Source organism: Chrysochloris asiatica, unplaced genomic scaffold, assembly GCF_000296735.1.
Source record: "Chrysochloris asiatica unplaced genomic scaffold, ChrAsi1.0 scaffold00002, whole genome shotgun sequence".
In the NCBI taxonomy this organism is placed as follows: Eukaryota; Metazoa; Chordata; class Mammalia; order Afrosoricida; family Chrysochloridae; genus Chrysochloris; species Chrysochloris asiatica.
In genome coordinates this window covers 34343518-34371349 of record NW_006408520.1, presented here as the reverse complement: position 1 = coordinate 34371349, position 27832 = coordinate 34343518, and the positions used below count along the sequence as shown (strand labels likewise).

The 27832-nt window shown below is 39.3% G+C and overlaps 1 protein-coding gene across 1 annotated transcript; it reads left to right on the top strand.

Annotated features, from left to right (window-relative positions):
* Nucleotides 1-707: 707 nt before the first annotated feature.
* Nucleotides 708-26460, top strand: DNASE2B (deoxyribonuclease II beta). The gene is made up of 6 exons (XM_006831078.1): nt 708-820; nt 7840-8017; nt 12173-12254; nt 21691-21852; nt 23323-23520; nt 26117-26460. Exons 1-6 carry the CDS (start codon nt 708-710, stop codon nt 26458-26460), a joined length of 1077 nt encoding a protein of 358 aa, XP_006831141.1.
* The last annotated feature ends 1372 nt before the right edge of the window (nt 26461-27832 follow it).

The window sequence follows — 27832 nt, the reverse complement described above, 5'->3', positions numbered from 1 at the left end:
TTTTTTTTTTTATTTGATCCAGAGTGGGCGGTCAATATGTTTACCTGAGAGCAATACACCCAATGGGACTCAGGATTGCCTGAGAGTAAAGCTCCACACTGACTGGTTAAATCCGTAGGTGGAGAAGCTATGTCAACATCTTTGGTAAAATAAAACTGAATTTCCTCTAACTTTGGAGCAGTTCTTTTAAGTATCTTTTAACAACTATTTTCTTAAGGTACAGATTACAAGTGATAGATTCTACTTATTGCTAAGGCATCAATGTTGTCATTTCTGTTTAGCAGATAAACCACATGCATTCTCCTCACTCATAGAAAGTCAATCAAGAGGAGGGAAAACAACAACAGGAAATCTATTTAATTCATCATCTACCAATCACTGTGGAGTTTCCCTGGCCACTAAACATTATATCACATAATACGCACTCCAAAGAGTTAAATATATAGTCCTTTTTTCTTTCCTCCCAGAACTTTTTGATGACTTGGCAAGCCAGTGAACAATTCAGCAGAAAGGCATTCTGAGTCACGTTGGCATGTTGTGATAGAGTCATGCAATTGCCTGAGATTTGTCCCATGTTGAAAATGCCTAAACAGCAGAGGCAAATGGAATGAAACATCAGAGCCAGCACAGCCTGAGAGAGACTCAGAGTCTACAATCTACTGGGAAAGCCTGCCGCTGTGATATAGGATAAAGTCAACACAGATAAAATGACAGCAAGACGTCTACGAACAAGTGCAGCTTTGTTCTTCCTTGGACTCTTTGGAGTCTTAGAGACAACAACAATATCGTGCATGAATGAAGAAGGTGAAGCTGTGGATTGGTAGGTAAATGAAATGTAAAGATTAGTGTATAAGATAAAAAATCAGAGTTTCTGAGACAGCTTGGTTCACTGTGAAACCCTGAAGTAGAATGTCCACCCTGTCTCTCTTCTCCTCCCTAGGAAAAAAGGGAATTGAAGTGTGCCGATGGACCAAACAGCCAGATAGAATTAGACTTTTCAGTAAGTTCATTTCCCCGGCAGGAAGAGCAGAACACCCATCCTGGGTCTGTTTCACTGCATTCAGGAGGGCAAGGCTGGCAACCACAGAAGTAGGGTAGAGGTGACAGCTTCTTTCATTTAACAATTTACTTCCATTACATTGTGATTATGCCTCACACTATCCTCCCAGCATCCTTTTAAACCAAAACAAAGATAAAAATAAATGCAATGCTGTCAAGTAATTCTGACTCATAATAACCCTATGTTGTTGTTGTATACCCTCAAGTGGGTTCCAACTCACAGTGATCCTGTACAGTGTATCCAAAGAGTGGCTGGTGGTTTTGAATCTCTGACCTTGCAGTTAGCAGTCCAGTGTTTATCCTACAGAACCACACTGAGACTTCTTAATGACCCAATAGGACAGAATATAACTGTCCCTATAGGAATCCTGGTGTGGCGCTGCAGAATAATGAGCTAGACCACAAGATTCATTTGAACCACAATGTCAGTAGTTCAAATTCACCACTAGCTCCTCAGAAACCTTAGACAGGGCTGCTATGAGTCGGAACCGACTCAATGCCACTTAACAACCACGACACAGGGTTTCTAAGCTAGAAATCCTTATGAGGACAGACTGCCACATATTTCTCCTTCAAATCAGTTGGTGTATTCTAACCGCTGACATTTTGGTTAGCAGTTGAGAGCTTAACCACTGAGCCCACCAGAACGCTTCAATATCCTTTAAGAGACTGGCAAAGGACAGAAGGCAGATTACTCCTTTTCTCAGAGTGGAGTTCTCTTTATGAGAATGAGACCACGGGCCTGACCATAGGTAGGACCATTTGGTTAACCTTGGTTTGTAAAGGTCACTGTCAGTGTATTACAGTCATAGATTCTCCTCAAGCTTTCATCACTTACCACTCTTTACTTAGGGCATTTGAGTTAGTCATTATGGTAAATGTCAAACGTTACATAAACTTTAGGTGACACAACACAGATATAATCACTCTTTCAGCGAAAGTTCCTGAACTCATGCCAGGCTCTGAACTGGATTTAAAAAATAAAAAGTGAACAAAACATAGCTCTTGCATTCACAGAGCTAACAGTTATATGAGAAAGGTAGAGATGAAACATCAGCAAACAAGGAGCTAGAAGACTTCTTGGAGGAAGTGGACATTGAGCTTAAGTTTTAAATAATAATTGTTAGCTTGAAAAAGAAGGGCAATGGAAGGGCAGCTTAATGAGGAGACATAGGCAAAAAGCAACATGAAGTGTTTGGGAGCTATAATTTACTGGAAATGTGGGAGAATGCATGAAAATGGTAGAAGATAAAGCTAGAAAGTTAGGTGAAGTTCAAGTCAGAAAGGGTTTCAAGTCAGAAAGGGTTCTTGTGTACTGAACTGCAGGGTTTGAACTTTACCTCAAAAAAGAGGCCACTAATATGATAAGAATTGCATTTTAGAAAATCCACTGGTAGCATAGTGGAAAGCTTTAGGGTATGTGGGGAGTGCAATCCCAAATCAGTGCAAGCAGCTGGACTTCTACAGCATCGATGAGGAGAAAAATTACAGTGTTACAGGTGAGGCCCCGAGTTAAACAACTGGCAGTAAAAATGGAGAGAAAGGAGCATTCTGACAGGTTTTAATTATGGATGAGATAAGGTGTGTCAGAGAGGAGAAGTGAAGAAAGATTTTCAGGTTTTTGGGTTCTGTCACTTTATGGATGTGAACACTAATAATGGAGGATGAATAGACTTTGCACAAAATATTATAAACTCATATGGTTGGATACAGTCCCTAAGAAGAATGTTTTAAAAGCACTAGCCATGGCACACTGATGGGCCATAAGCCCTTCAGGAGTGAGCCAACAAATTGTGACCAGTATGTAAAATGTATTTTTGCTGCCACTGAGTGGATATACTATTAACAATGTCTATTTAGGATAAGGAGCTCTGGTAGCGTAGTGGTTGAGTCAGGTTGCCAACCTCAAGGTCAGCAGTTTGAAACTACCAGCACTTCTGCGGGAGTAAGATGAGGCATTCTGCTCCCGTAAAGATTTGCAGCCTCGGAAACCCTGTGCAGGGTCACTATGAGTCGGAACTGACTCCATGGAACGTAACAACAACAACCAAGGATAAACACTGGATCACAAGGTTTATTGGAACCACAAGGTTGGTGGTTCAAACATATCAGCCACTCCTCAGAAACCCTATACAGGATCTTGATGAGTCTGAACTGACTCGATGATATTTAATTACAACAACAACATCAGAGAGAATATTGAGCAAGCATAGTAGTACATGGTCTCAAGCAGATGAAACATCCTCTGAGAGTTAAAGGTTCAGAACCAAAGAAAAATATTGTTTTCTGGAACATGGGAGGACCCTTCCACTTGAGTAAGAAAGCAAGATCAGACCAGGAGATAGTTCACTTCAACAGAAGTGTTTTGATGTTCCTATGGGCAGTGTCCACCACTCATCAGTCAGTTTGTAGTACTGTGGTGGCTTGTGTGTTGCTGCGATGCTAGAATCTATGTCACTGGTATTGTAAATACCAGCAGTACACATCCATGGTGGACAATTTCAGCTGAGCTTCCAATCTAAGACAGACTACTAGGAAGAAGGAAAAGCAGACAGCTTCCAAATGTTTAATCACTGAAAACCATTTGAATAGCAGTGGAACCCTGTCAGATAGAACCATAATAGTGAAACATGATGAATTGCACCAGAATAGTGTCAAATATAACGTCAGAAGATGCGCCCCTCAGATTGCAAGGCACTCAAAATACGACTGGGGAAGAAATGCCTCTTCAAAGTAGAGTTGACTGTGGTAACGTCAATGGAGTAAAGCATTCAGAACCTTCATTTACTGATGGAGAAAAATTCAAAATGAGGAGAAACATCTGCAAACATTCATTCATAATCAAAATATGGAATGTACAAAGTATAAGTCTAGGAAAATTTGAAGTTGTCAAAAATGAAATGGAATGCATAAACATCAATATCCTAGGCAATTTGAGCTGAAGCAGACTAGTTTAGGCTATTTTTAATATGACAATCACATGGTTACTATGCTGGGAATGACCAATTGAAGAGGAATGGCATCACAATCATCATCAAAAAGAACATTTCAAGAACTATCTTCAAGTGTAATGCTGTGGTAGTTTAATATCCATATGCCTACAAGGAAGAAAAGTTAATATCATTATTATTAAAATATACACACTGATTACTAAAGCCAGTGATGATGAAATAGAAGAATTCTACCAACTTCTTGAGTCTTAAATTGATCAAATATGCAATTAAAATATATTGATAATTGCTGGTGATTGGAATGTAAAGTTGAAAACAGAGTATTTGGAAAACATGACTTTGGAAGTGGAAATGAGGCTGAAGAGTGCATGAAAGAATTTTTTAAGACAATAACTTATTAATTGAAAATGCCTTTTTAAACAACATAAAAGATGACTATATACATAGACCTTACTAGATGGAATACACAGAAATCCAATTGATTACATCTGTGGAAAGAGCTAGTAGAAAATCTCCATATCCTCAGTCAAAACAAGGTCAGGACTGTGGAACAGATCATCAATTGCTCATATGCAAGTTCAGGCTAAAGCTGAAAATTTTTAAACAAGTCTACAAGGGCCAAATATGGTCTTGAGCATATTCCACATTAATTTAGAGATCATCTAAAGAACAGATTGATGCATTAGGCACTAATGACCAAAGACCAAAAGAATGATACCAAGAACATCATACAGGAAGAACACAAAAAGTCATTAAGAAGACAAGAAAGAAGGAAAAGACCAAAGCAGATGTTCAAAGACATTCTGAAACTTATTCTCCAATGTAGAGATACTAAAACAAATGGAATAAATTAGGAGGCAAAAGAGCTGAACATAAAATTTCAAAGGGCAGCTCAAGAAGGCAAAGACATATATTATAATGAAATGTGCAAATACCTGAACTTAGAAAACCAAAAGGGAAGAACATGTTCAGCATTTCTCAAGGTGAAAAAACTGAAGAAAAAGTCAAATCTTGACTTGAAATGTTGAAGGATTCTATGGGCAAAATATTGAATGGTTCAGAAATCATCAAAAGAAGATAGAAGGAGTACACAGAGTTACTATACCAAAAAGCAATGATTGATGTTCAACTATTTTAAGAGATAGTATATGATCAATAGTCAGTGGTACTGAAGGAAGAAGTCCAAGGTGCACTGAAGGCATTGAAAAAGAACAAGACTCCAGGAATTAATGGAATACAAATTTAAATCTGTCAACAAACTGAAGCAGCACTGAAGGCACTCACACATCTATGCCAAGACATTTGAAAGACCTGGCCTACTGATTAGAAGAGATTCGTATTTGTGCCCATTCCAAAGACAGGTGACCCAATGGAATGCAGAAACCATCAGACCATATCACTAATATTTCATGCAACCGGCTTCAAAACCGGCTGCAACAGTACACTAACAGGAAACTTCCAGACGTCCAAGCTTGATTAAAACAAGGATGTAGAACAAGGTATATAATTTCTGACATCAGATGGATATTGGCTGAAAGCAGAGAATATCAGAAAGATGTTTATCTGTGCTTTATTGACTATGCAAAGGCTTTCGACTGTGTGGATCATAACAAGCTATGGACAGCATTGCAGAGAATGAGTATTCCAGACCACTTAATTATGCATAGACCAAGAGGCAGTTGGTCAAACAGAACAAAGGGGCACTGAATGGTTTAAAATCAGGAAGTGTGTGCACCAGGGTTGTATTCTTTCATCATACTTATACAATCAGTATGATGAGAAAATAATCTAAGAAGCTGGATTATATGAAGAAGAATGTGGATATCAGGATCATAGGAAGACTCATTAATACACATGATACAGCTCTCCTTGTTGAAAGTAAAAAAGACTGAAAATACTTACTAATGAAGGTCAAAGACCACAGCCTTCAGTATGGGTTGCAACTCAATGTAAGGAAAACAAAAATCCTCACCACTAGACCAATAAACAACATCCATATAAATGGAGAAAAGATTGACGCTGTTAAAAATTTTATTTTGCTTGGATCCACCACCATTCATGGAAGCTGCAGTCAAGAAATCAAATGACATGATGGTTTATTAGGCATATCTACTGCAAAATACCTCTTTAAAGTGTTCAAGAGCAAAGATGTCAGATTGAGGACAAAGGTGTGCCTGACCCAAGCTATGGTATTTTCAATAGCCTCATATGCATGTGAAGTATAACAATGAATAAGGAAGACCACAGAAGAATTGATGCATTTGAATTATGGTATTGGAGAAGAATATTGAAAGTATCCTGGACTGCCAGAAGAACTAACAAATCTGTACTGGAAGAATTAGTCAAAATGTTCCATCGAAGCAAGGAGGGCCAGACTTCATCTCTCATAATTTGGACATATTATCAGGAAGGAGCAATTCTTGGAGAAGGACATCATGTTTGGTAAAGTGAAGGGTCAGCAAAAAAAGAGGCAGTCCCCCAATGAGATGGATTGGCATGGTGGCAGCATCAAGGGGCTCAATGTAACAACAACTATGAGATTGACACAGGACTGGGCAACATTTCATTCTGTAATGCATAAGGTCACTATGAGTTGGAACTGACCTGACAGTATGGGCACTGATGGCACCTGACAACAACAAACAACAACAAGGTAATGCTATACAGTTATTTAAAAAAAAGAAAAAGAAAAATCAGTCCTTGCCAAGTTGATTACAAATCATGGCTACCATGTCAGAGTAGAACTGTGCTCCACAGAATTTTCGATAACTGATTTTTCAAAAGCAGATTCCCAGGCCTTTCTTTCAAGGTGCCTCTCATTGGACTCTAAGTTCAACTTTTCAATTAACAGCCAATTGACTGTTTTCCCCACCCAAGGATTCCTATGCTTAGCAGTAGTGAATGCATTATAGCGTTTAGTTTGTTGTGAGCATTTAGGTGTTAATTGTGTTGTTCATGATACTAGAGAGTATTTGGCTAAACCATTGGTTTTCAACTGGGGAAATTCTGCCCTTCAGAGCACTTTTGGCAATGTCTGGAGCCGTTTTTTATTGTCAATTTAGGGACATTACTGGCACCTAGTATGTATAGGTCAGGTACACTGCAATGCACAAGAAGCCACCTGCAACAAAAAAAATTACCTGGCCCAAAATGTCAACTAGGGACACTGTTGAGAAACTATGTGCTAGACAAATCTGTAGACAGAACTGTAGGCTCTCAAGGTCCAATCATCGCTCTTTTTCTGAAATACTTGAAGGAAATATGCAAGCAGGTAATAGTAGTAAAGGAAGGTAATGGGCCCACTTATTAGCTGATCTTGATTCCTTAACGTAGATTGTTCTGATAAACTGAGCTAAAGAATGTGACCCATACCACAGACTCAAGGAGGCCTTCACCTTCCCTGAAACTCAACTCAAAGCTCACACCCAACCAGCCAATTGCAAACAGATGAGAATGATAAGCCCATTGCAGAAGAAAGCAACTTATCCAATGGTAGTCCAGTCCTGGACCTTGACCTTCTCCCTATATGAGTTATGAATGCAACAATGAGTACTGCTCTCAGTGTACATGAATAGGGACTGTCCATACCCAGACCAAACCAATAAATGTGTTTGTCCAACAAGATTTGTATTTCGTTATCTGGGGAGGAGCAAGGAGAAAGATAGAGAACAAGCCAAAGAGCTTAAGCATTCCTTTTCTTAGACTTGGAGGCCTCCCATGAGAAATAATTGAGATGATATATTTAAATTCTTACTATGATTGCCACCAGGCAGGTACCCATAAATTTCAGTAATTCATAATTAACTTTTGACAAAATTTCTTTTGTCAGGTTTGTCTTTTATAAGTTTCCTAGAAATCAAGAAAAGGAAAATGGAGCGACTGGGTTAGAGTACCTGTACTTAGATTCTACATCTAGAAGCTGGAGAAGGAATAAGCAACTAATGAATGCCACCAAAAGCATTTTGGGAAAGACATTACAACAATTATATGAAGCATATGCCTTCAAGGTATGTTATAGCTGATCATTCATTTATATCATGTACAGTGGGATTTCAAATAGTTCATGGAAAAATAGACTTAAAAATAATTATTCCACAAACTTGTTGAAGCCCCCTTGTAAAGTACGTAAGACAGAATCCAAAGCTTCTGAAATATTTTTTCCATTCATCTACCAACCCCTAATCTTACCAATGAACCCTGGTGATGTTGTGTGTTACACATTGGGCTGTTAACCACAGGGTCAGCAGTTTGAATCCACCAGTCGCTCTGCAGGGAAAAAGATGAAGCTTTCTGCTATCATAGAGATTTACAGGGTCTCTGGTAGCGTAGTGATTACGAATCAGGCTACGAACCACAAGGTCAGCAGTTCGAAACTACCAGCTGTTCCGCAAGAGAAAGATGAGGCTTTCTGCTCCCGTAAAGATTTACAGCCTTGAAAACCCTGTACCGGGATCGCTATGAGTCGGAACCAACTCCACAGCACATAACCACCACCACCACCACCACAAGTCATAGAACACAACAACAACAAAACCATAGTGAGGTAAGCATTGGGTTGTTAACTAAAGGTTGGCAATTTGAACTACACAAGTACTCCATGGGTGAAAGATATGGTCATTTGCTTCTGTAAAGATTTACAGCCTTTGAAAACGCTATGGAGCGATTCTACTCTGACATATATAGTCGCTGAATTGGAATCAAGGGCAGTAGGTTTGGTTTGGGTGATTGTAGCAAGTTAAAGTAAACCAGCGCAAAACTAGCCCAGGAAAACTATCTGAGTCAACATAACCAAGACCTTAGGGAATATACCATTGTACTCTACCCGCCCACTGCCACCAAGTTGATTCCAACTCATAGCAACTTGATGAGGCAGAATAAAACTGCTCCACAGGGTTTCTGAGACTGTAAGTCTTTTGGAAGTGAGCAGCCTCATCTTTCTCCTGTGGAGTAGCTGATGGGACTAGTGGTTTTGAACCTCTGACCTTGCATTTAGCAACCCAATGCTTAACCCACGGCATCACCAGGACTCCTTTAAGCAATGCCAAAGTGTTGATGCATTAGGACCATATCTAATGGTATCACTGGACAGGGTGTGAATTAATTGTATATTTAAGTCTGCCAAGGCACTTGTTTTTAGCCATATAATTTTAGTTCATCTGTTTAATCCATCCAATTTAGTCCCTCTATTTTAATTCACCTAAATTGCAAAAGTTTATCCATCTAATAGAAATAAGGAGACTATCCCTCTCTTGTGATAGTGAAAGACAAACCAATGATCAATATGACATGGATTATTAGCTCTTTATGACATAGTGGTGATGGATTTATGCTGGCCCAAGCAAAGGGCTCCACACAATCTTCCTTTTACTTAATTTCAAATGATAGGTTGAAAGTTAAGGGTCCAGTTCAAAGCCCTAGAACTAAATTGTCTGAGTGGAAATGAAGTTGCCTAAATGGCTATCTGAACTTCATAAGTCAATGAGCTAACCAGTGAAAGAGTGTGTGTCCAGATAATTCAGCCATAGGTGGATGGCTTGTGAGTAGGCCTGTGGCTCAGTATGGGCAGCCTCCCAATATTTCAGGCACTATCTGCTGTTCAGTAACAAGGCACTGCTTTCCAACTAGGAATGACAAGAAAAACCGAGCAATAACTGAAATCCCATTGTACTCATTTAGGCATTTCCTAACAATAATTTGTAGAAAGGTAAGCAAATAAGATGATGAAGCACCTATGATGTTCTGTAATCATAGGTGCTGTAATCTGTCAACTAATTTCACCCGTAGTACTACTACACATGCATATATGGATATTTACTCAAATCGTGCAGGAAGCTGCCGTAAAGACGTGTGCTCACATTCATTTTATTCACTGCCATCAGTCTTCACAGCTAAGTTACAAAGTATTTACAGACTCTTCGAATATGTCAAGTGCTTTTAGAAATTATTTTATTTAATCGCAGCAACAACCCTGCTTTGGATAAACATATTGTTACTTAAAATCAAAATTGCCTGCAGCTGCTTCTGCCTTCCATGATTGGGGTAGGAGAGCATAATCCATCAGAGAGAAAACAAATGCCAACATCGTTCCCTTCCCCATCACAGAGACTGCTCTAGGGAGAAGGGAATGAAGAACACTATAAAGCTTTTGCCCTGCACTCAGTGTTGGAGCAGAAAACAATAATGATATTTGGAAGGTAGTCCCAAGAGCCTAGGTGGGGGAGAAAGTTAAGTTGTTCAGCGAAACAAACAATCAGGTGGAAGGGAGCTAGGAATTAAAAAGTATGAGAAACTTGGATCGAGATTGAGGTCAGGACAATATGGTAATGTCAAAGTGTTCAGTCATTTCAAACCAGCTATTAAATCTACTCACACATAAACGCCTTGGGTGATAAAGATGCTGGGAAGAAAATGACAACAAAAAGACTGATGCCCATGTCTAAAGGGCATGGAGCCCAAAGAACAGACCAATAGTTGTGGGTGACATCCAGGTGAGAGTGAATATTCCTTGGAACTAGGTGCCAGAAGTGACTGCATATGTTGTCCTGTACCCCGCCTGACCTGAAATTGAACTGTGACAGAGAATCATATTTGAGATCAGACCAATGATTTTAAATCTCAAATGTCAAGGTAACCTAAGCCAATATATGGTTTACATTTGGAATTGTTTTCCTTCTTTGCTAATAAGAAAATCATCTTTTCAAATGAGAATCTTTCATATGCCTTTAAAATAGCATGTACCAAATGATATGGTAGCTGTCTCAACTTGCCTGTCTATATTCTCTACTAGACTTAGGGCAGAAACATATCCCTCTTATTCACCATCCAGTAGCCAAAATAATGCCCAACACATGTTTTAAATGAGTAAGTTGTAAAAAGACAAATGCCTACATTCAGCTTATTCTTAATGTCCTTTTATCAAATCAACTTTCTTACCACCGGAGCTACAACCCCCTTACCCTTAGCTAGTTGTTACATTCCTGGTTAACATAGTACCCTTCATGTATTCTAACAAAAAAAGTTCCTCTCCTATCTTCCCAAAGCCTCGTCACATTACACTTCAAAGGCACACAATGGCCTCATGACCACATTCAGTACAAGCACACAGACTGTGAGAGTTCTACAGAGGAGGATGATACAATTGCCATTTAACAGGTATGATCAAGTATGGACGATGAGAGTCAGAAAGCAGTTTAACCTTCCTGGATATTCCTAAACACCGTAGCTAAGAATGCTATATAGACTATGTAGCACATCCTTAAAAACATATTGTTAGATTATATCAAATAATTAAGCTACTGTGAGAAATTCAACTATTGACTCCCCTTCCCCCAGGAGAAAAGCAAAGACCTTTTTAAGGAAATGGGTATCCACTCCTGTTTTTAATTATATCACTGAGATTTTTTAATATTGACATTATTGGCAACAATAAAAGTCACCACATCATGAAACAAATGAAATGGAACAAATATAAGCAAGTTTCCAAAGCATGACAAAGAGATACCATCAAAATAATAGCTTCATTTTGATTAAAAGATTTGGCTAACTCTTTGGAGAATTTACTAGCATTTTGGCCTGTCAGAAGAAATTCAATACCACACATTCAATTTCACCTCCTTTCTAAACAGGGAAATATCCTGTTAGAAAGATGAAGTGACACTAAGAAATGGATTGAAGACAAATCCTGTCATACCTGGGAGATAGGGGGAGAAAAGCCTGAGGAATTCTGATTAAACAGAAAGCTTGGCCAAACAGCAAACTACAAAGTAGACAAAGGAAATCAAATCCTGAGAGGCAATTCTGCATTATGACTGCAATATCAATGGAAAAACAACAACTCAGATGCTATCCTTGGCTGGTTGCACCTACTTCATTTCCTGAATAAATATTTAAGTACTCTTTTATTATACACTGATTGCTGAATCATAAAGCTTGGCCCAAAATAACCAAGAGAAATGGGAATACCACCCTCACACATCACACAATACAATGCATAGGACTATTGTCGCAAGAGAAAATCATGCACAGTTGAGAATGGACTTCCTTTGCCTTGTTTTGTATGTCACTGCATTTATATTGATGGATGTGTATTAATGAAGCTCTGTATTGCAGGCTGAGTAGCTGGTAGAAATGTTCTGAGCATTAACCCTAGTACATTCCTACAGAGTAACAACACAGCCTATCTATTGTACAATGATGGAGTCCCTAAGTCTGTGAATTACAGCAGAAAGTACGGACACACCAAAGGTATGACAAAGACCCTTAGTTTCTCTTTCCTACTGTGAATCTGCATTTTTCGCAAATGTTTCATTATAAATATTATTGTATTTTACACTAAAAAGACAGAGTGATTTTTCTTCACAGTGGTTTATTTTGAGTTATATTATACTGTGACTTGACAGTTCCATTTTTACAAATCCCATTTTATTTCTCAGAATATTTTTTAATATGACTTTTAGTGGAAATCCATGTGCTGACTACTAATATATATATGAGGTGTATGTTGTTGTTATTAAGTGCCATAGAGTTGATTCTAACTCATAACAACCCTATATAGTATAGGGTTTCCAAGAAGAGGCTGGTGGATTTGAATCGCCAATCTTGAGGTTAGCAATCCAGTGCAACACCAGGATTCCATGTGTATGTATGTATATGTAACACACAAATATATATATATATATATACACTCATTAACTCATTAAGAAGCTCTGGTAGTGTAGTGGTTATGAGCTGGGCTGCAAACTTCAAGGTGAGCAGTTTGAAACTACCAGCCATTTCGAGGGAGAAAAATGAGGTTTTCAGTTCCCATAAAGATTTACAGCCTCAGAAACCCTATACAGGATCGCTATGAGTCATAAACGACTCCACAGCACATAACCAACACCACCACCATGCTCAGTAGCCGCTCTGCAGGACAAAGATGAGGTGAGGCTTTCTGCTCCTGCAAAGATTTTTGTTTTTTTTAAGTTCAAGAAAATGGAATTAAGAGATAGAAGATAATGCTATTTTCCACAAACTCTTTGCAGCCCCCCTTATGTCAATTCCCCTGGTTATTGCAAATGGTTAACATGCTTTGCTGCTAACCAATAAATTCAAATCCAGCCAGAGGCTCTTCAGAAAAAGGCCTGCAATCTACTTCTGAAAACCCCAGCCGTTGAAACCCTATGTTCTACTCTGACACACAAGGGGTTACAATGAGTTGAAAGTGACTCAGTGGCAACTGGTTTATTTCTACACACGCATACATTTTAGCCTCTAGGTTCATTGAAAGTAGCTCTGGTAGTGTAGTGGTTACGAATCAGGCTGCGAACCGCAAGGTCAGCAGTTGGAAACTACCAGCTGTTCTGCCGGAGAAAGAGGAGGCTTTCTGCTCCCGTAAAGATATACGGGCTCGGAAACCCTGTGCAGGGTCCGACTATGAGTCGGAACCGACTCCACATCACATAACAACAACAACAACAGGTTCATTGAGGTATAATTTGCATGGAGTAAAATCCCTCTATTGAGTGTACAGTTCCACTTGAAATAAACATTTTTGACAAGGTTTTTTTGTAAACCAAATAGTGAATCAATTTTTTATAGTATTGTAACTCGTCATTTTTCTATTTATAAACTATGCAGATATGTATATTAACTATAAAAATTTTAAATGCAGGTAAACAAAAAATGCTTATGATTTTCATACCTGTTGTTGCTGCTAAGTGCCATTAAGTCAGTTCCGACTCATAGTGACTCTGTACAGCGTTTCCCAGGCTGTTAATCTTTACCCAAAAAGAAGATCTCATCTTTCTTCAAGGAGCAGCTAGTGGGTTTAAACTGCTGATCATGTGGTTAGTTGTTGTTGTTGTTGTTGTCAGGTGCCATCGAGTCGGAACCGACTCATAGCAACCCCATGCACAGCAGAAAGAAACAATGCTCGGTCCTGGGCCAACCCCACCACCGCTGCCACACTTGATGCCATCAATGATGCCACCTGGCTGATCCATCTCATTGGGGGTCTTCCTCTTTTACTCTGCCCCGCCATCTTACCCAGCATGACATCCTTCTCCAGCAACTGTTCCCTCTTAACAATATGTCCAAAGTATGAGAGACGAGGCTTAGCCATCCTGGCCTCCAAGGAGCACTCTGGCTGCACTTCTTCCAAAACGGATCTATTGGTTCTTTTGGCAGTCCATGGCACTTTTAGTATTCTCCTCCAACACCACAACTCAAAGGCATCAATTCTTCTATGATCTTCCTTATTCACTGTCCAGTTTTCATATCCATATGAGGCTATTGAAAATACCATGGCCTGGGTCAGGCGCACCCTAGTCCTAAAGCTGACATCTCTGCTCTTCAATACTTTAAAAAGTTCCTGTGCAGCAGATTTGCCCAATGCAATACGTCGTCTGATTTCTTGACTACTGCTTCCATGAGTGTTGATAGTTGATGTGGTTAGTAGTTCAGTGCTTATCCATTAGTGCCCTACCCATTAGATAAATATGTTTAGTCTTTTCTATTTTTTACAACATGTACTTTTTAAATTTTCCAATCAATATTGTAGAGACTTTTTCAAGATTTTCCAACTTAGTCGGTATGTTGTTGTTGTTGTTGTGAAGTGCTGTCAAGTCGGTCCCGACCCATAGCGACCCTGTATAGGGTTTCCGAGGAGCAACTGGTGAGCTTGAACCGCCAACCTTGCAGTTCAAATGGCTTTGCAGTCTGGTACATTAGCCCACAACACTGGTATGGATAAGTTAAAAAAAAAAAAAGTACCCTCACAACTAAGGTTTCAGTTCATATGTGCACAAATTTATTCCAAACAAAATATGTTTAAATGTATCTGTGTTCAGTGGTTGGCTGCAGACAAGTTCTTTCAGTAATGCACTTGTCTTAGGGTGTATCCTTTAAAATACACCCAACAGGGGAGAGGAGTTTCAAGGTCAGGACTAATATTAAATTCCTAACAAAACTCAAGTGGACATCTTCCCAAATCATTGAAGCTTTACAATAATTTTATAGGAATGCTGCCCCACATAAAACAACAATTTTTAGATGGATCAAACATTTTAAGGAAAGTCAGGAATACCTCAAAGATGAGCCAAGACCTTCAAGAATACCTCAAAGATGATAGAAGACCATCAACCTCAACGAATAAAGTAACTATGGCTGAAGTCCAGAAACTGGGGGGAGAAGCTATTGATGCAATACCTGAGGCTTGGATCTCACATGGTTTGGTCTTTTCATTACGCAGTGGACATCTTGGCCTCAGACAACTCAGTGGGTGCCTAAATCATTGTAGATCAGCTAGCTCAAAGGGTTAATCTTGCCATCAGTCTTTTAAGCAAGATAGAAGGTAATGAAGATGATTTTCTGGAACAAATCATAACTGGGACTGAGCCTTGGATTTGCCAATACAATCTAGAAAGCAAAGTGCACTCAACACAGTGGCCTCCACGTGGATCTACTGGGCCAGTTAAAGTCAAAGACAGAAAGGTCAGCTTAAAATGTTACAGTTATGGTTTTTTGAGACTCCAAAGGAGTAATCTTAACAGAAAACTCACAGGCATTTGTTAGGAAGAAGTTTTAAGCAAACTGAAAACTGCATTGGTGAGAAAAAGTCCAGGAAAGTTGTTTTCCATTATGAGAATGTACCTGCTCATTCGTCAAGGGTAACAAGGGCTGTCCTATGAGAATGTCTTTGGGAAACCTTACCCATCTACCCCACAGCCTTTATCTTACCCCTGCAGAGTTCTTTTTGTTACATAAACTGGAAAAACATTGAAAAAATAACACAATTTGAGTTCCTCAACAATGCCAAAAGTGCCTTTTTGATGTAGTATAAATCAAATTACACAGATTTCTTCAGTGAAGGGTTAGAGAGATGAGATGAAAATACTGCCTTCAGAGGTGTAGAGGATATGTTGATAAACCACAGCTTCATATTTTGATAGTTTTGTTTACTAAAGGTGGCTACGATTTTATAGCAATACTTTTTGACTGACCTTCATATCATATGAATAACTTTCCATGCATTTTACCAAAGGTTTCAGAGTCAAATGGCTTCAGATAACAGGCAAGTTATATAACAGATAAAGTAGATTGGACCAACAGACAACTGTGAAAAACTGGACAGTATATATTTGATCTAAAGAAGGCAAATACTACTTAACTTGCTTTACAGAAATTTAATTTTTCAGATGTTAAAAAATTAATCTTTTAGTAGAAATCTCCCCAGTATTTAAAAGTTTTAAAAATAAAATATTTCTGATAAAATACACCTATGACCTGTATGAAGGGCTTCAAGAAGTTCATGAGAAAATAGAATGAAAAGATAATAGAGTTTCCCCACAAACTTTTTGAAGCCCCCTTGCATTTTGACAATTTGTAACCTCTGATTATGAACATAACTTATAATGACTGTCAAAAGGCATAGGCATTTGAAGGTTTTGATGTAGTCAGGTTGTCTTCATGATAGGAGTCCCTGGGTAGTACAATGGTTGAGACTCTTGGCTGCTAACCAAAAGGTTGAAGGTTCAAGTCCACCTAATGATGCTTAGAGAAAAGGTCAGGTATTCTACTTCTGAAAAGAAAAAACGCTATTTGAACACCCTATGTAGCACTGTTCTATTCTAACACAAATGAGAACACCTTGAGTCAGAGTTGACTCTTCAGAAACTGTTTGGTTTGGTTTGGTTTTGGTTTGCAATTTTTATGGTTCTTGGTTGTGGTGTGCCGTGGAGGTGGTTCCAACTCATAGCGATCCTGCATAGAGTTTCTGAGGCTGTAAATCTTTACGGGAGCAGAAAGCCTCATCTTTCTCCAGCGGTACGGCTGGTAGTTTCAAACTTCTGTCTTGGAGGTAGTTTTGAACTGCCTGAATTTGTAACCACTACACTACCAGAGCTCCTTTGCAATTATTATTGTTGATGGTGGTGGTAGATACCATGGAGTTGGTTCCGATTCATAGTGACCCTGCACAGGGTTTCCGAGGCTGTAAATTTTTACAGGAGCAGAATGCCTCCTCTTTCTTCCGCAGAACAGCTGGTAGTTTTGAACTGCTGACCTTGAGGTAGTTTCGAACTGCCTGAACTCGTAACCACTATGCTACCAGAGCTCTTTTCAATTATTATAACATACCATATTTTCCAACATCTCATTCAGCAACCTCCCACCACCACTCTCATCTCTACCCTATCAGGAGCCACAACAGTTGGGTCAAAACACTGGAAAAAGTGTGAAGTTCAAAGTCAAATGTGGGAGTTCTCCTTGTCAACAGATGCCTACTATCCTGTCATTTGTACCAGGAGGTTACATTTTTAGCAAAATAGCACATTCATCTGAGCTTAGAGCACTTGAAGGTTACCCAGCTCTGTTAGGCAATACAACTTTGAACATAGTCCATCTGGACATAGGAATCAATTCTGTTTCCACCAAGAGAGCAATGACACACTTTTCTAAGGTGTTTTCTTTGAAAATAAGTAACCGACAAGAATTTAGTCTCACTTCTAACAATTAGTCAAATGTGAATCAATTTTATGTTTATGCACAGCCATATGCAATTTCAACAGTCTAGGTAGCATATCAAAACTATCCTGATATATTTATAAATACAGAAATATTCACAGACAGCTGTTGCTGTTAAGACCCTGTAGAGGGTTTCAGAGGAGTACCTGGTGGGTTTGAACCACCAACTTTGCAGTTAGCAGCCCAGAGTCAATCCTACAGTGCCACACCAGGATGTCCTGTTGTTGTTGTTGTTGTTGTTTTTAAGTGCCATCGAGTCCGTTCAGACTTATAGCAACCTTGTATAGATAGAGTAGCTGAGGAGCAGCAGGTAGATTTGAATTTCTGGCCTTGTGGTTAGCAGCCCAGGGCTTATTTTTGTTATGTCACAAGATGGGGAAGATTTTTCTGTGTTCTTCCATCCTGGTTCTCACATTTTTTATTCTAGAGATTTTACTTAAAAAACACAGTTAAGCTTTAGCATAGCTTTCTCTCTTTTGTCTTGTGTCTGTTCTTGAATTTGTGGAATTGGATGACTCTGAGCCACATAAATGAGCATCATTTTCTTACAACCAACGGCTGCAAGTACATATCTTCATTTGATATTTTCCCTTTCAACTCTGATTTTTAGCTGGCTTTTGAAAATAGCATAGCTGCTTAGCAGTGAAGACACTATCTGAAGCTCACCAGGTCAAATTCCAATTTAGCCAATTTGCATTCTGCCAAAACAAATTCTTCTTGTGTGATTTCAATGTGAAATTCCTTTTAACTCTTCACAGATTACCTGGACTGATTCTCCTTTAGTAGTAACTTTTTTATCAATAAGGAGTCCTGGTGTGGGACTGCAGGCTAATGTGCTAGACTGCAAGGCTGGTTTGAACTGCAAGGTTAGTGGGTCAAGCTCACCAGCCACTCCTCAGAAACCCTATACAGGGGAGCTATGAGTTGGAACCAACTCAACGACACTTAACAACAACAGCATTATCAATAAAAGAAGCTCTGAAGGACCTAAATGTGAATCCCAGAATTATGAAGGTCATCAATGAAAAAATAGGGACAAATGTGAGGGCACTAATTCTGGGAATACATGGACTACAAAACACTTTGAAAACTGCACAAACAAAAATAGATAAAATAGATGAGTGGGACATACTAAAAATTAAAAACTTATATATATATCAAAAGACTTCACCAGAAGAGTAAAAAGGGAACCCACAGAATGGGGAAAAATCTTTTGCAATGACATGTCAGACAAGGGACTCATATCTAAAATATATAGGAAACTACAACACCTCTACAAGAAAATGACAAATAACCCAATTAAAAAGTGGGCACAGGATATGAACAGACATTTCACTAAGGAAGAAATCCAGGCAGCCAACAAACATACGAAGAAATGCTCACGATCACTAACCATTAGAGAGATGCAAATCAAAACAACAATGAGATATCATCTCACACCAACAATAACAGCAAAGATGAAAAATGGAGAAGACAATAAATGCTGGCGGGGATGTGGAGAGACTGGGACACGCCTGCATTGCTGGTGGGACTGCAAAATGGTCCAACCTCTCTGGAAAGCAATATGGTGTTTCCTCAGAAGGTTGAAAATAGAAATACCTTATGATCCAGCAATTCCTCTACTTGGTATTTACCCACAAGAAAAAAACAGAGCCACAACACGAGAAGATATATGCACACCAATGTTTATAGCAGCATTATTTACAATAGCAAAATGATGGAGACAGCCAAAGTGCCCATCAACTGAAGAATGGATAAACAAATTGTGGTATATACACACAATGGAATATTATGCTACATTGAAGAATAACAAGGAAGCGGCAAGCCACCGCATAACACGGATGAACCTGGAGGGCATTATGCTGAGTGAAATTAGTCAGTCACAAAAAGAGAAATACTGCCTGGGACCACTACTGTAAAAGACTAAGAAAAAAAATTATACTAAAGGGGGGTAAGGGGGGAAGTCTATGTTGGTTGCTGGGAAGTGGGTGATGGATGGGGGGAAGTGGGAAGGGTGGAGCGTAGGGCGGGAATTGGACTCAGGAGAGCTTGGGTGCTGGGGAGGGGGGAAATTTACAAGGAGGGAGAGGGAAGTGGAGAAATGGGGCAGATGGGAGAACAATTGGGCATGTTTGAAAGGGCCAAATGGGACAGAGATAAAGGACGATATATACACGGCCTTGGAACTGCAGGGTTCTGAGATACAGGGATTTAGTCATGGCTGTAATGTGGGGGGAATCATGTCAAGGTGCTTGGCTGTTTTTTGAATCTTGGTTTTCCTTGCATTATAATATAGAGTAGACACTGGAGGGGGAGAGAAAGGAATAGTCAGAAACATCACACTAGAAGGCTTGTAAGTCTGTCTTCTGCCTTTAACTGATTGGAAAACCTAAAATGGGGCTACAGCGTGCCCAGTGAACGAGGCTTCCAGCGGAGCCCTTGCAATACATAAAACTATAGGTAGACACCAGAACCACATCCAGATCACCAGAGATGAGAAATCTCCACTTGAAAGGACGCGCTGACCAGCCTGGAGCGGCGAGAAGAACAAAAGATACTTCTCTAATGAAAGACCTACAGGAAAAATACGAATCAGTGGAGGCAGTTGGACGGTTACTACAGGAACAACCGGGTAGCTTCTCTAGGAAACATCGGGGCAGGTGGTCGGGTCTTCTCAACGCAGGTCCCCTTCCAAGACTGAGACTTGGTGGAAATGCACGCTCTGATTGGTGACCGCACGCATCACCGATGGGGAGAAGTGGGGTAAAGGCAGCAATGAAGCGGCGAGCTAAGCCGTACAATATTCGGTGGGCTTCTGTGGACCCGGTTGGGGACCTGGTTGGCAAGCAGTGTGAGGAGACCTGGGAACTTCTGGACCCAGAGTCAGTAGCGTGGCCACGGAGGACTCAAGTGGAGAATGGAGCTGCCGGCTGATGGGAAGAGAGGGCATGTGCACAAGAACACCTACACGGGCAGATGGTACCCACGTGACGTAGACCGGATGATGGATGATCAGAGCTCAACCAGGAGAAGAAAGAAGAGGGAGAGAAAAAAAAAAAAAGATTGAGCTGATACAATCTGATGAACTTGACCTATACCTACGAATGCAGTGACTCAAAAAAGGCATCAAATCCTTACAGAAAGAAACATTCCCATCCCCTCCACACACAGAGTGGGCAGAGATGGGCAACTTGGACATTGGATACCCAAATTGGGGTGGGGGGGGACTACAAAGGCAAGAAGCGACTAGCTTACAAGCTTTCAAGAGGGAACCTAGAGCTAGGGGGCATGGAGGAAGGCAGAATCACCAGTAAGTACTATCCAATCTGTCTGGGCGGAGCTGATGAAATGAAATACAGATGGGTAACCCTTGATACTGTAGTGAATAATGGTTATCAGGACTGATTGTGGGGGTTGGAGATGCAAAGGTAGACGTTTTGTAGCAAGGAAGGGAGTGATTATTTCTCCAGTCTAGGAGCGGAGGTCTCTGGGACCATCAACGGAGAAGATCCTAGAGCGGGACCCTACCCAGAGAAGCAGGGATGCCTGAGATGGAGACAGAGACAATGACGTGGAGTGATGAAGTGGCTGGGGACTTTGGATCCAGCGAGGGAGAGGGACTGTGGGCTGAAGACTGGAGGGGGGTGGGGTAGGGGGAAGTGTAGAGGACAGGTTTCTAGGTCGTAAGATGATGCATGGAGGGGATTGGAACCATGGCAATGAAATGATATAGGATGGAATGAATGTAAAACTAAAGTTCTCTCATGTAAACTATCAAATAATTCACAATAAAACATTTTTTAAAAAATAAATAAATAAAAGAAGCTCTGGCGGCATATTAGTTACCCGTTGGTCTGCTAACCACAAAACCAGTAGTTCAAATTAACAAACTGCACCATGAAAGAAAGGAGGCTTTCTGCTCTTAACAATTTACAGCCTCAGAAACCCTACATAGGATCATTGATTGGAATTGATTTCAATGGCAGTGATTTGGGGTTTGGTTTTGGGATATCAGTAACAGGGTAATGTGATGTATGCTTGAATTGTTTTGAAATCTTTGAAAAATGTCCATGCTCCTGTGATTATTGGCCTATAAAGTATTAGCCTAAAAAATAATCAGCTTTAAATGTTGCAGCTTAATTTTTCTAATTTGTCTATATTTAATTCATTTTTGTAGGTTTGCTTCTGTGGAACAGAGTCCAGGGTTTCTGGTTGATTCATTCTGTTCCCCACTTCCCTCCAATTCCTGAAGAAGGCTATGATTATCCACTCTCAGGGCGACGATATGGACAAACTGGCATCTGCATAACTTTCCATTACAACCAATATAAAGCAATAGGTAACATTAGAATATGTTTGAAAAGAGACAAAGAGAGCAATGCTGAAGAAGATAAGAAACTGGGAAATGTATTTATAAATTTTTCTCTTTATTATCTATTAATAGACCCTCTGATACCTAGATTCTAAAACTGGCTTTGACACCAAGAGATCTTGAAAAAGCTAACTTATATTTGTGGCTTCCTGATCCACCAATATAGTCACTGAATTTGCTCTAGGGTTGTTGCTGCTAGGTGTGTTCCAGTCATAACAACTCCATATGGCAGCAAAACTGCCTCATACAGTGTCCCTGGCTGTAATCTTTATGAAAGCAGATCACCAGTCTTTCTCCTGTGCAGCCACTGGTTGGGTTAAAACTGCCAACCTTTTTAGTTCAAAGTTGAGTGGTTAACTGTTTGCAGCACTAGGGTTCCTTTGACTAGAGATGGCAATTTTGAATGTTAGTTTCTTATTACAAAGTCTAGGCAAAAAGAGTGAAACTTATAGAAAAGGAAATATTGTATGATCAGCTTCCCTCAAAGATCTTAACTCTATCATATTGTAGCTCTACAAGAATGAAGTTCTAATGGTTACAGATCTCCAAATGTTTAAAGAGGAATCAGAATTCTAGGTGTGTGTGTATATGTGTGTGTGTGTGAGAGAGAGAGAGAGAGAGCGAACTCCTGATTTTTAAATATACTTTCAATTTTTTTGTTTTGTTTTTACATGTACACATCTCATGTTGCCTGTAGGTCACCGGTGTGATCCATTAAGATCTTCACCTCAAACAGACAGAAATACTTAGATTTGGCAAACTGTAGTGAGGGAGAAGGGAAAGCCAGAATACTGTTTTATCAATCACTTTTTACTGAGGATGCTGCTAAACAGAAACACTCAATATAAAGGAGTTTAGAATATGTTTCTCTTCAAATTTTCATTTTATGGCAAAGATCATTGTGATGCTCAGCCTCTTACCAAGTTCAAACCCTGTGTAACTAGTTTGATTCATGTATTGATTACAGATTAGAACAGCAAAGAGATTAAGTATGCACTATGATGAGATGATCATTGCTGAGGTTTTATGATTAGGTACATGGGAGTTTTCTACTTTTATAAAGGTAGATATTGAGGGTGGCATGCAATCATCAAGGTCAGACGACCTGAGTTTAAAAGATAACCAGTTACAAACTTTATAACCTTGAGATGTAAATTCTCACTTAATTCAGCAATATAACGAGGATAATGATAACAGGGACTTACCTAACAGTAAGATTATAATAAGGATTAAATTCATTAACCCACATAAACCTCATAGAACAATATCTAAGAAGTAGACAATGTCATCTGTTTTAACCAAAGTTGACTTGAAGGCTATTGACTTCAAAAAGAGAACACTTGTGTTTTGCTTTTTAATTCACAAGAAGCTCTATAATAGGCATTTCCACTTGTGTCTTGATGCTCACCTTTATTTTTGTATTGACCCTTGATTCAGATTCGCAGCTCTTGATCTACAACCCAAATGTCTACAGCTGTTCCATCCCAGCCACCTTTCATCGGGAGCTTGTTCACATGCCCCAGCTATGCACTGGGTCCAGCTCATCAGAGATCCCTGGCCAGCAACTCGCCATGTTTCAGTCAGTCCAGGGACAAAAATTCCTCCATTTTGCAAAGTCTGATACTTTCCATGATGGTATGAAAGACCATCATCAAATATTATGCTATATAACTGCTGTTGAATAACTTTGGATTGCTTAGAAGAGATAGTCTGATTATTCAGAGGAGTTAAGGGAGAAAGGAAATCAAAATTCATTCACGCATTTGCCTGCCCAATTCCCATATAATGGTTCTGATCCAACCAGTCAAGGACCAACCTCTGCTGAGCATGGGCTACAGCCATCTACCTCTTCTTTGATTCACTAAGCAGTTATTTTAAGTCTTCCTTACTCTCAAGTCCTTTATATTATCCTGCCTCTTCACTCTGTTTCACATTTTTTCTTCATAGAGAAAACAGAGATCACCAGGAAGGAAGAACTTCAATATCACACTCACCCACATCTCCATTTCTTTTAAGCTGTTTTCTCTCATCCCAACGGAAGGGATGCACACCCCTCTTTATTGTTGGCAACCAACCACTTAACTCCTGTGCCACTAGGATTCTCCTATCTCAATCTCAGAAGACCTTGATTTGTCTTCTTGATCTGTTCTTGTTTTATTTCAACTCTATCATCCAGTAGGCTTTCCCCCCTCCACATATAAACATGCCTACAACACATCCTTCAACTCTAAATCTCATATATCTTTCTTCTTTCTTTTCTACAAATTTCTTTCTAAACAACAACAACAATTCCAGATTTTCACTTTCCCAGTGCTCTTTCTCTAAAGTCTTGCTCTTTTCTGTAGAAGCACTACTCTCTCCCCAAAGTCATCACTGACTTTAGTTAACCTCACTGTTTTCCCTACTTGGCCAATTCCTTCCATCCTTTCTACATTGAATAAATATTTTCTGAATGCCTACTACTTGCCAAGCCTTGTGTTAAGCACTAGAGATTAAAAAATGAACAGAACAGAAATAGTCCTTTTAGAATTTAACACTGTTAAAACTCTTTCCTTTTGGAAACATTTCCCTTCACTGGTTTTTGGAAGGATACTCTCTGTTGTCTTCCTCCCACTTCTTTTAAGTCTCTACTCAAAGGTAGTCTTCTTCCATTTCCTCTTTGAATGAGTACAGGGTTGCCCTGTGGTTCTCTACTGTTCTTTGTCTCATTCTATACTCAAGCTGGGCAAGTCCAGCAAGACCTCTGGGGATTCCCAAGTCTAGATCTCTATACTGATTGATGTGTTCAATAGATGTTGTTGTTATTGTTAAGTGCCATCGAGTCTGTTCCAACCCCTAGCAACCCTGTATAAGGCTTCCAAGGAGCAACTGGTGAGCTAGAACCAACAGCCTTGTGGTTCAAACTAACTTTGCAGCCCAGTAAATTAATCCACAGTACTACAACAGGACTCCATTCAGTAGATAAGGAGATGTTATATTGGAAGTGGAATAGCCACATAATATTCACCACATCAAGTTCATCTCATCACTATCCCCCACAAACCAACTCTTTTTCTTGTATTTTGCAAAAACCTGGGAGTCATTCTACACACCTCCTTTTTCTCATCTCCCCAACCCCAGCTCAATCAGGCAATTCTAAGTACTTGATAAAATTCAGTCAATTCTAAGTAGTTAATAATTCTCAACTTTATCTCTTACTTTCCAAATTCTTTGCCACAGCCTTAGTCCCTACCTTTGTTGACTGTCACACCCATTTGCTTTTCGTTTCCAAGCTAACTGACCTTTCCTAATTTAGGGGTGCATTACTTCTGTTGGGATGAGAGGAAGCAGGTTAAAAAGACTGGAAACAAACAAAAGTCATCCTGAACATTTCCTAAATTGCTATTTCTATCATTGTTGTTAAGTGCTGTCAAGTCAGTTCCAACTCATAGCAACCCTGTATAGGGTTTCTGAGGAGTGGCTGGTGGGTTTAAACCACCAACCTTGTGGTTCAAATCCATCTTACACTCCTGTGCTTATCCTATAGTGCCATACCAGGACTCCATTTCTATCATAAATTAGTTTTATTAACTCCTTAATAGCATTCCTTTAAAAATTCCTATTTGCTTTAGGACACTTTTTAGCAAAGTTTACAAATATCTTTTACAAACTCTCCCATGATAAGTACTTTAGCCTTATTGTTTTCAAAAGTCCTTTCAGAACAAAATCATATATTGCAGACACCAACACATCATAGTAATGATGATAATGACTTTTACTTGCTGTCACTTTGTTGTTGTTAGGTGTTCTCTAGGTGCTGACAACTCATAAGGACCCTCTGATAACAGAATGAAATGCTGCCTGGTTCTGTACCATTCTCACAATTGTTGTTAAGTTTGAGCCCATTGTTGCTGCCACTGCATCAATCCTATCCCTTTGTTGTTGTTATTGTTAAGTGTCATTGAGTCAGTTCCAATTCATAGTGATACTATATAGGGTTTCCAAGGAGTGGCTGGTGGGCTTGAACCACCAACCTTGTGGTTAGTAGTTCAGTGCTTATCCTCAGAGCCACACCAGGACTTTAGTGTTTACAAAATGCTTTCTCATCCACAATGTCAATTATGTCGTTCTTATTTTGGTTGTGACATTCACATGTCATGGGTGGAGGATGATTTCCATTCCTCGGGATATTTTTAGGGATTTATCTAAGCATGAATAACAACTTCACTATCTTTCTTCTTATAAACCCTAGACATCTTTGCAGCTTGGATTGCTCAACAGTTGAAGACACACTTGCTAGCAGAAACCTGGCAGAAGAAGAGACAAAAACTTCCTTCAAATTGTTCCCTTCCTTACCATGTCTACAATGTCAAAGCAATTAAGATATCTGGAAAATCTTATCTTAGTTCTAGAGATCATGCCAAATGGTGTATTTCCCTAAAGGGTGCCCCAAATCGCTGGACATGTATTGGAGATTTAAATCGGAGCCCCTTCCAAGCCTTCAGAAGTGGAGGATTCATTTGTACACAGAATATGCATATTTTCCAGGCATTTCAAAGATTAATTTTGTATTATGAGAATTGTAACCAAACTTGATGAAAGGAAGCATGTACTATCAATGGGGTCATTGATAATGACTCTTCCTCCATGTTTATATATTAAAAGATATACTTACAGTCTGTGTATCATTAAATAAAACATTTTTCTCCCATGTTGGCTAGTTTTCACTTCCAGTTAGTGGCAATTTATCTACTTTGCACTATGAACTGTAGGCATAAATTATTAAAATGAGATTGAAAGGAATAAAAGGAAAATATTTATTCCAAATTGGTCAACTCTCAACTGTTCACTAATTGACATGTCATTTTGTAGATTAAATTTCATCTCCTTCACAAAGATTTCTGGGACTCCCATCCTTCCTAAAGGGTGCTCATCCACATTGTTTGATCATGTTCCTCTTAAAGTTCCTTCTTACTTATTTATGATTAAGTATTATGCGTCATTATTTCAGGTCTATTTGATAGCTTCATTGCTTCAGGTGACTCATGGAGACTCTTGGAGCTTTGATTTTCTCATCTATGTTGTTGTTAGGTGCTGCTGAGTAAGTTCTAACTCATAGCAAACCCTATGTACAACAGAACAGAACACTGTTCAGTTCTGCAGTACCCTCATAATCATTGCTATATGTGAACCCATTGTGGCAACCACATTGTCAACTCATCCTGTTTGAGGGTCTTCCTCTTTTTCTCTGATCCTCTACTTTACCAAGCATAGTGCCCTTCTCCAGGGACTGATCTCTCCTGATAACATGTTATCATAATATGAGCTAAAGCCTCATAATCCTTACTTTAAAGTAACATTTTCGTTTTACCTCTTCCAAGTCAGATTTGTTTATTCTGGCAATCCATGTTATAGTCAATGTCCTTTGCCAACACCATAATTCAAATGCATTAATTCTTCTTCAATCTTCCCTATTCATTGTTCACTTTCTGCAGTGAACATGTGGCAATTGAAAATACCATGACTTCAAACAGGCATACCTTAGTTCTCAAAGTGATCATCTTTGCTTTTTTTTTAACATTTTAAAGTGATCTTTTGAAGATTTGCGCATTGCAATACATCATTTGATTTCTTGACTGCTACTTCTATGGGCATTGATTGTGGGCCCAAGTAAAATTAAATCCTTGGTAAGTTCACTATTTTATTTTCCTTTATCATGATATTGCTTACTGGTCCAGTTGTGAGGATTTCTGGGTTTTTTTTTTATGTAGAAGTGTATTTCATACTGAATGCTGTAATTTTGATCTTCATCAATAAGTGCTTCAAGTTCTCTTCCCTTTCAATAAGTAAGGTTGTGTCATCTGCATATCATAGGTTGTAATGAGTCTTCCTCCAATCCTGATGCTATGTTCTTCATAGAGTCCAGCTTCTCATATTATTTTCCTCAGCATAAATAAATACAGATTAA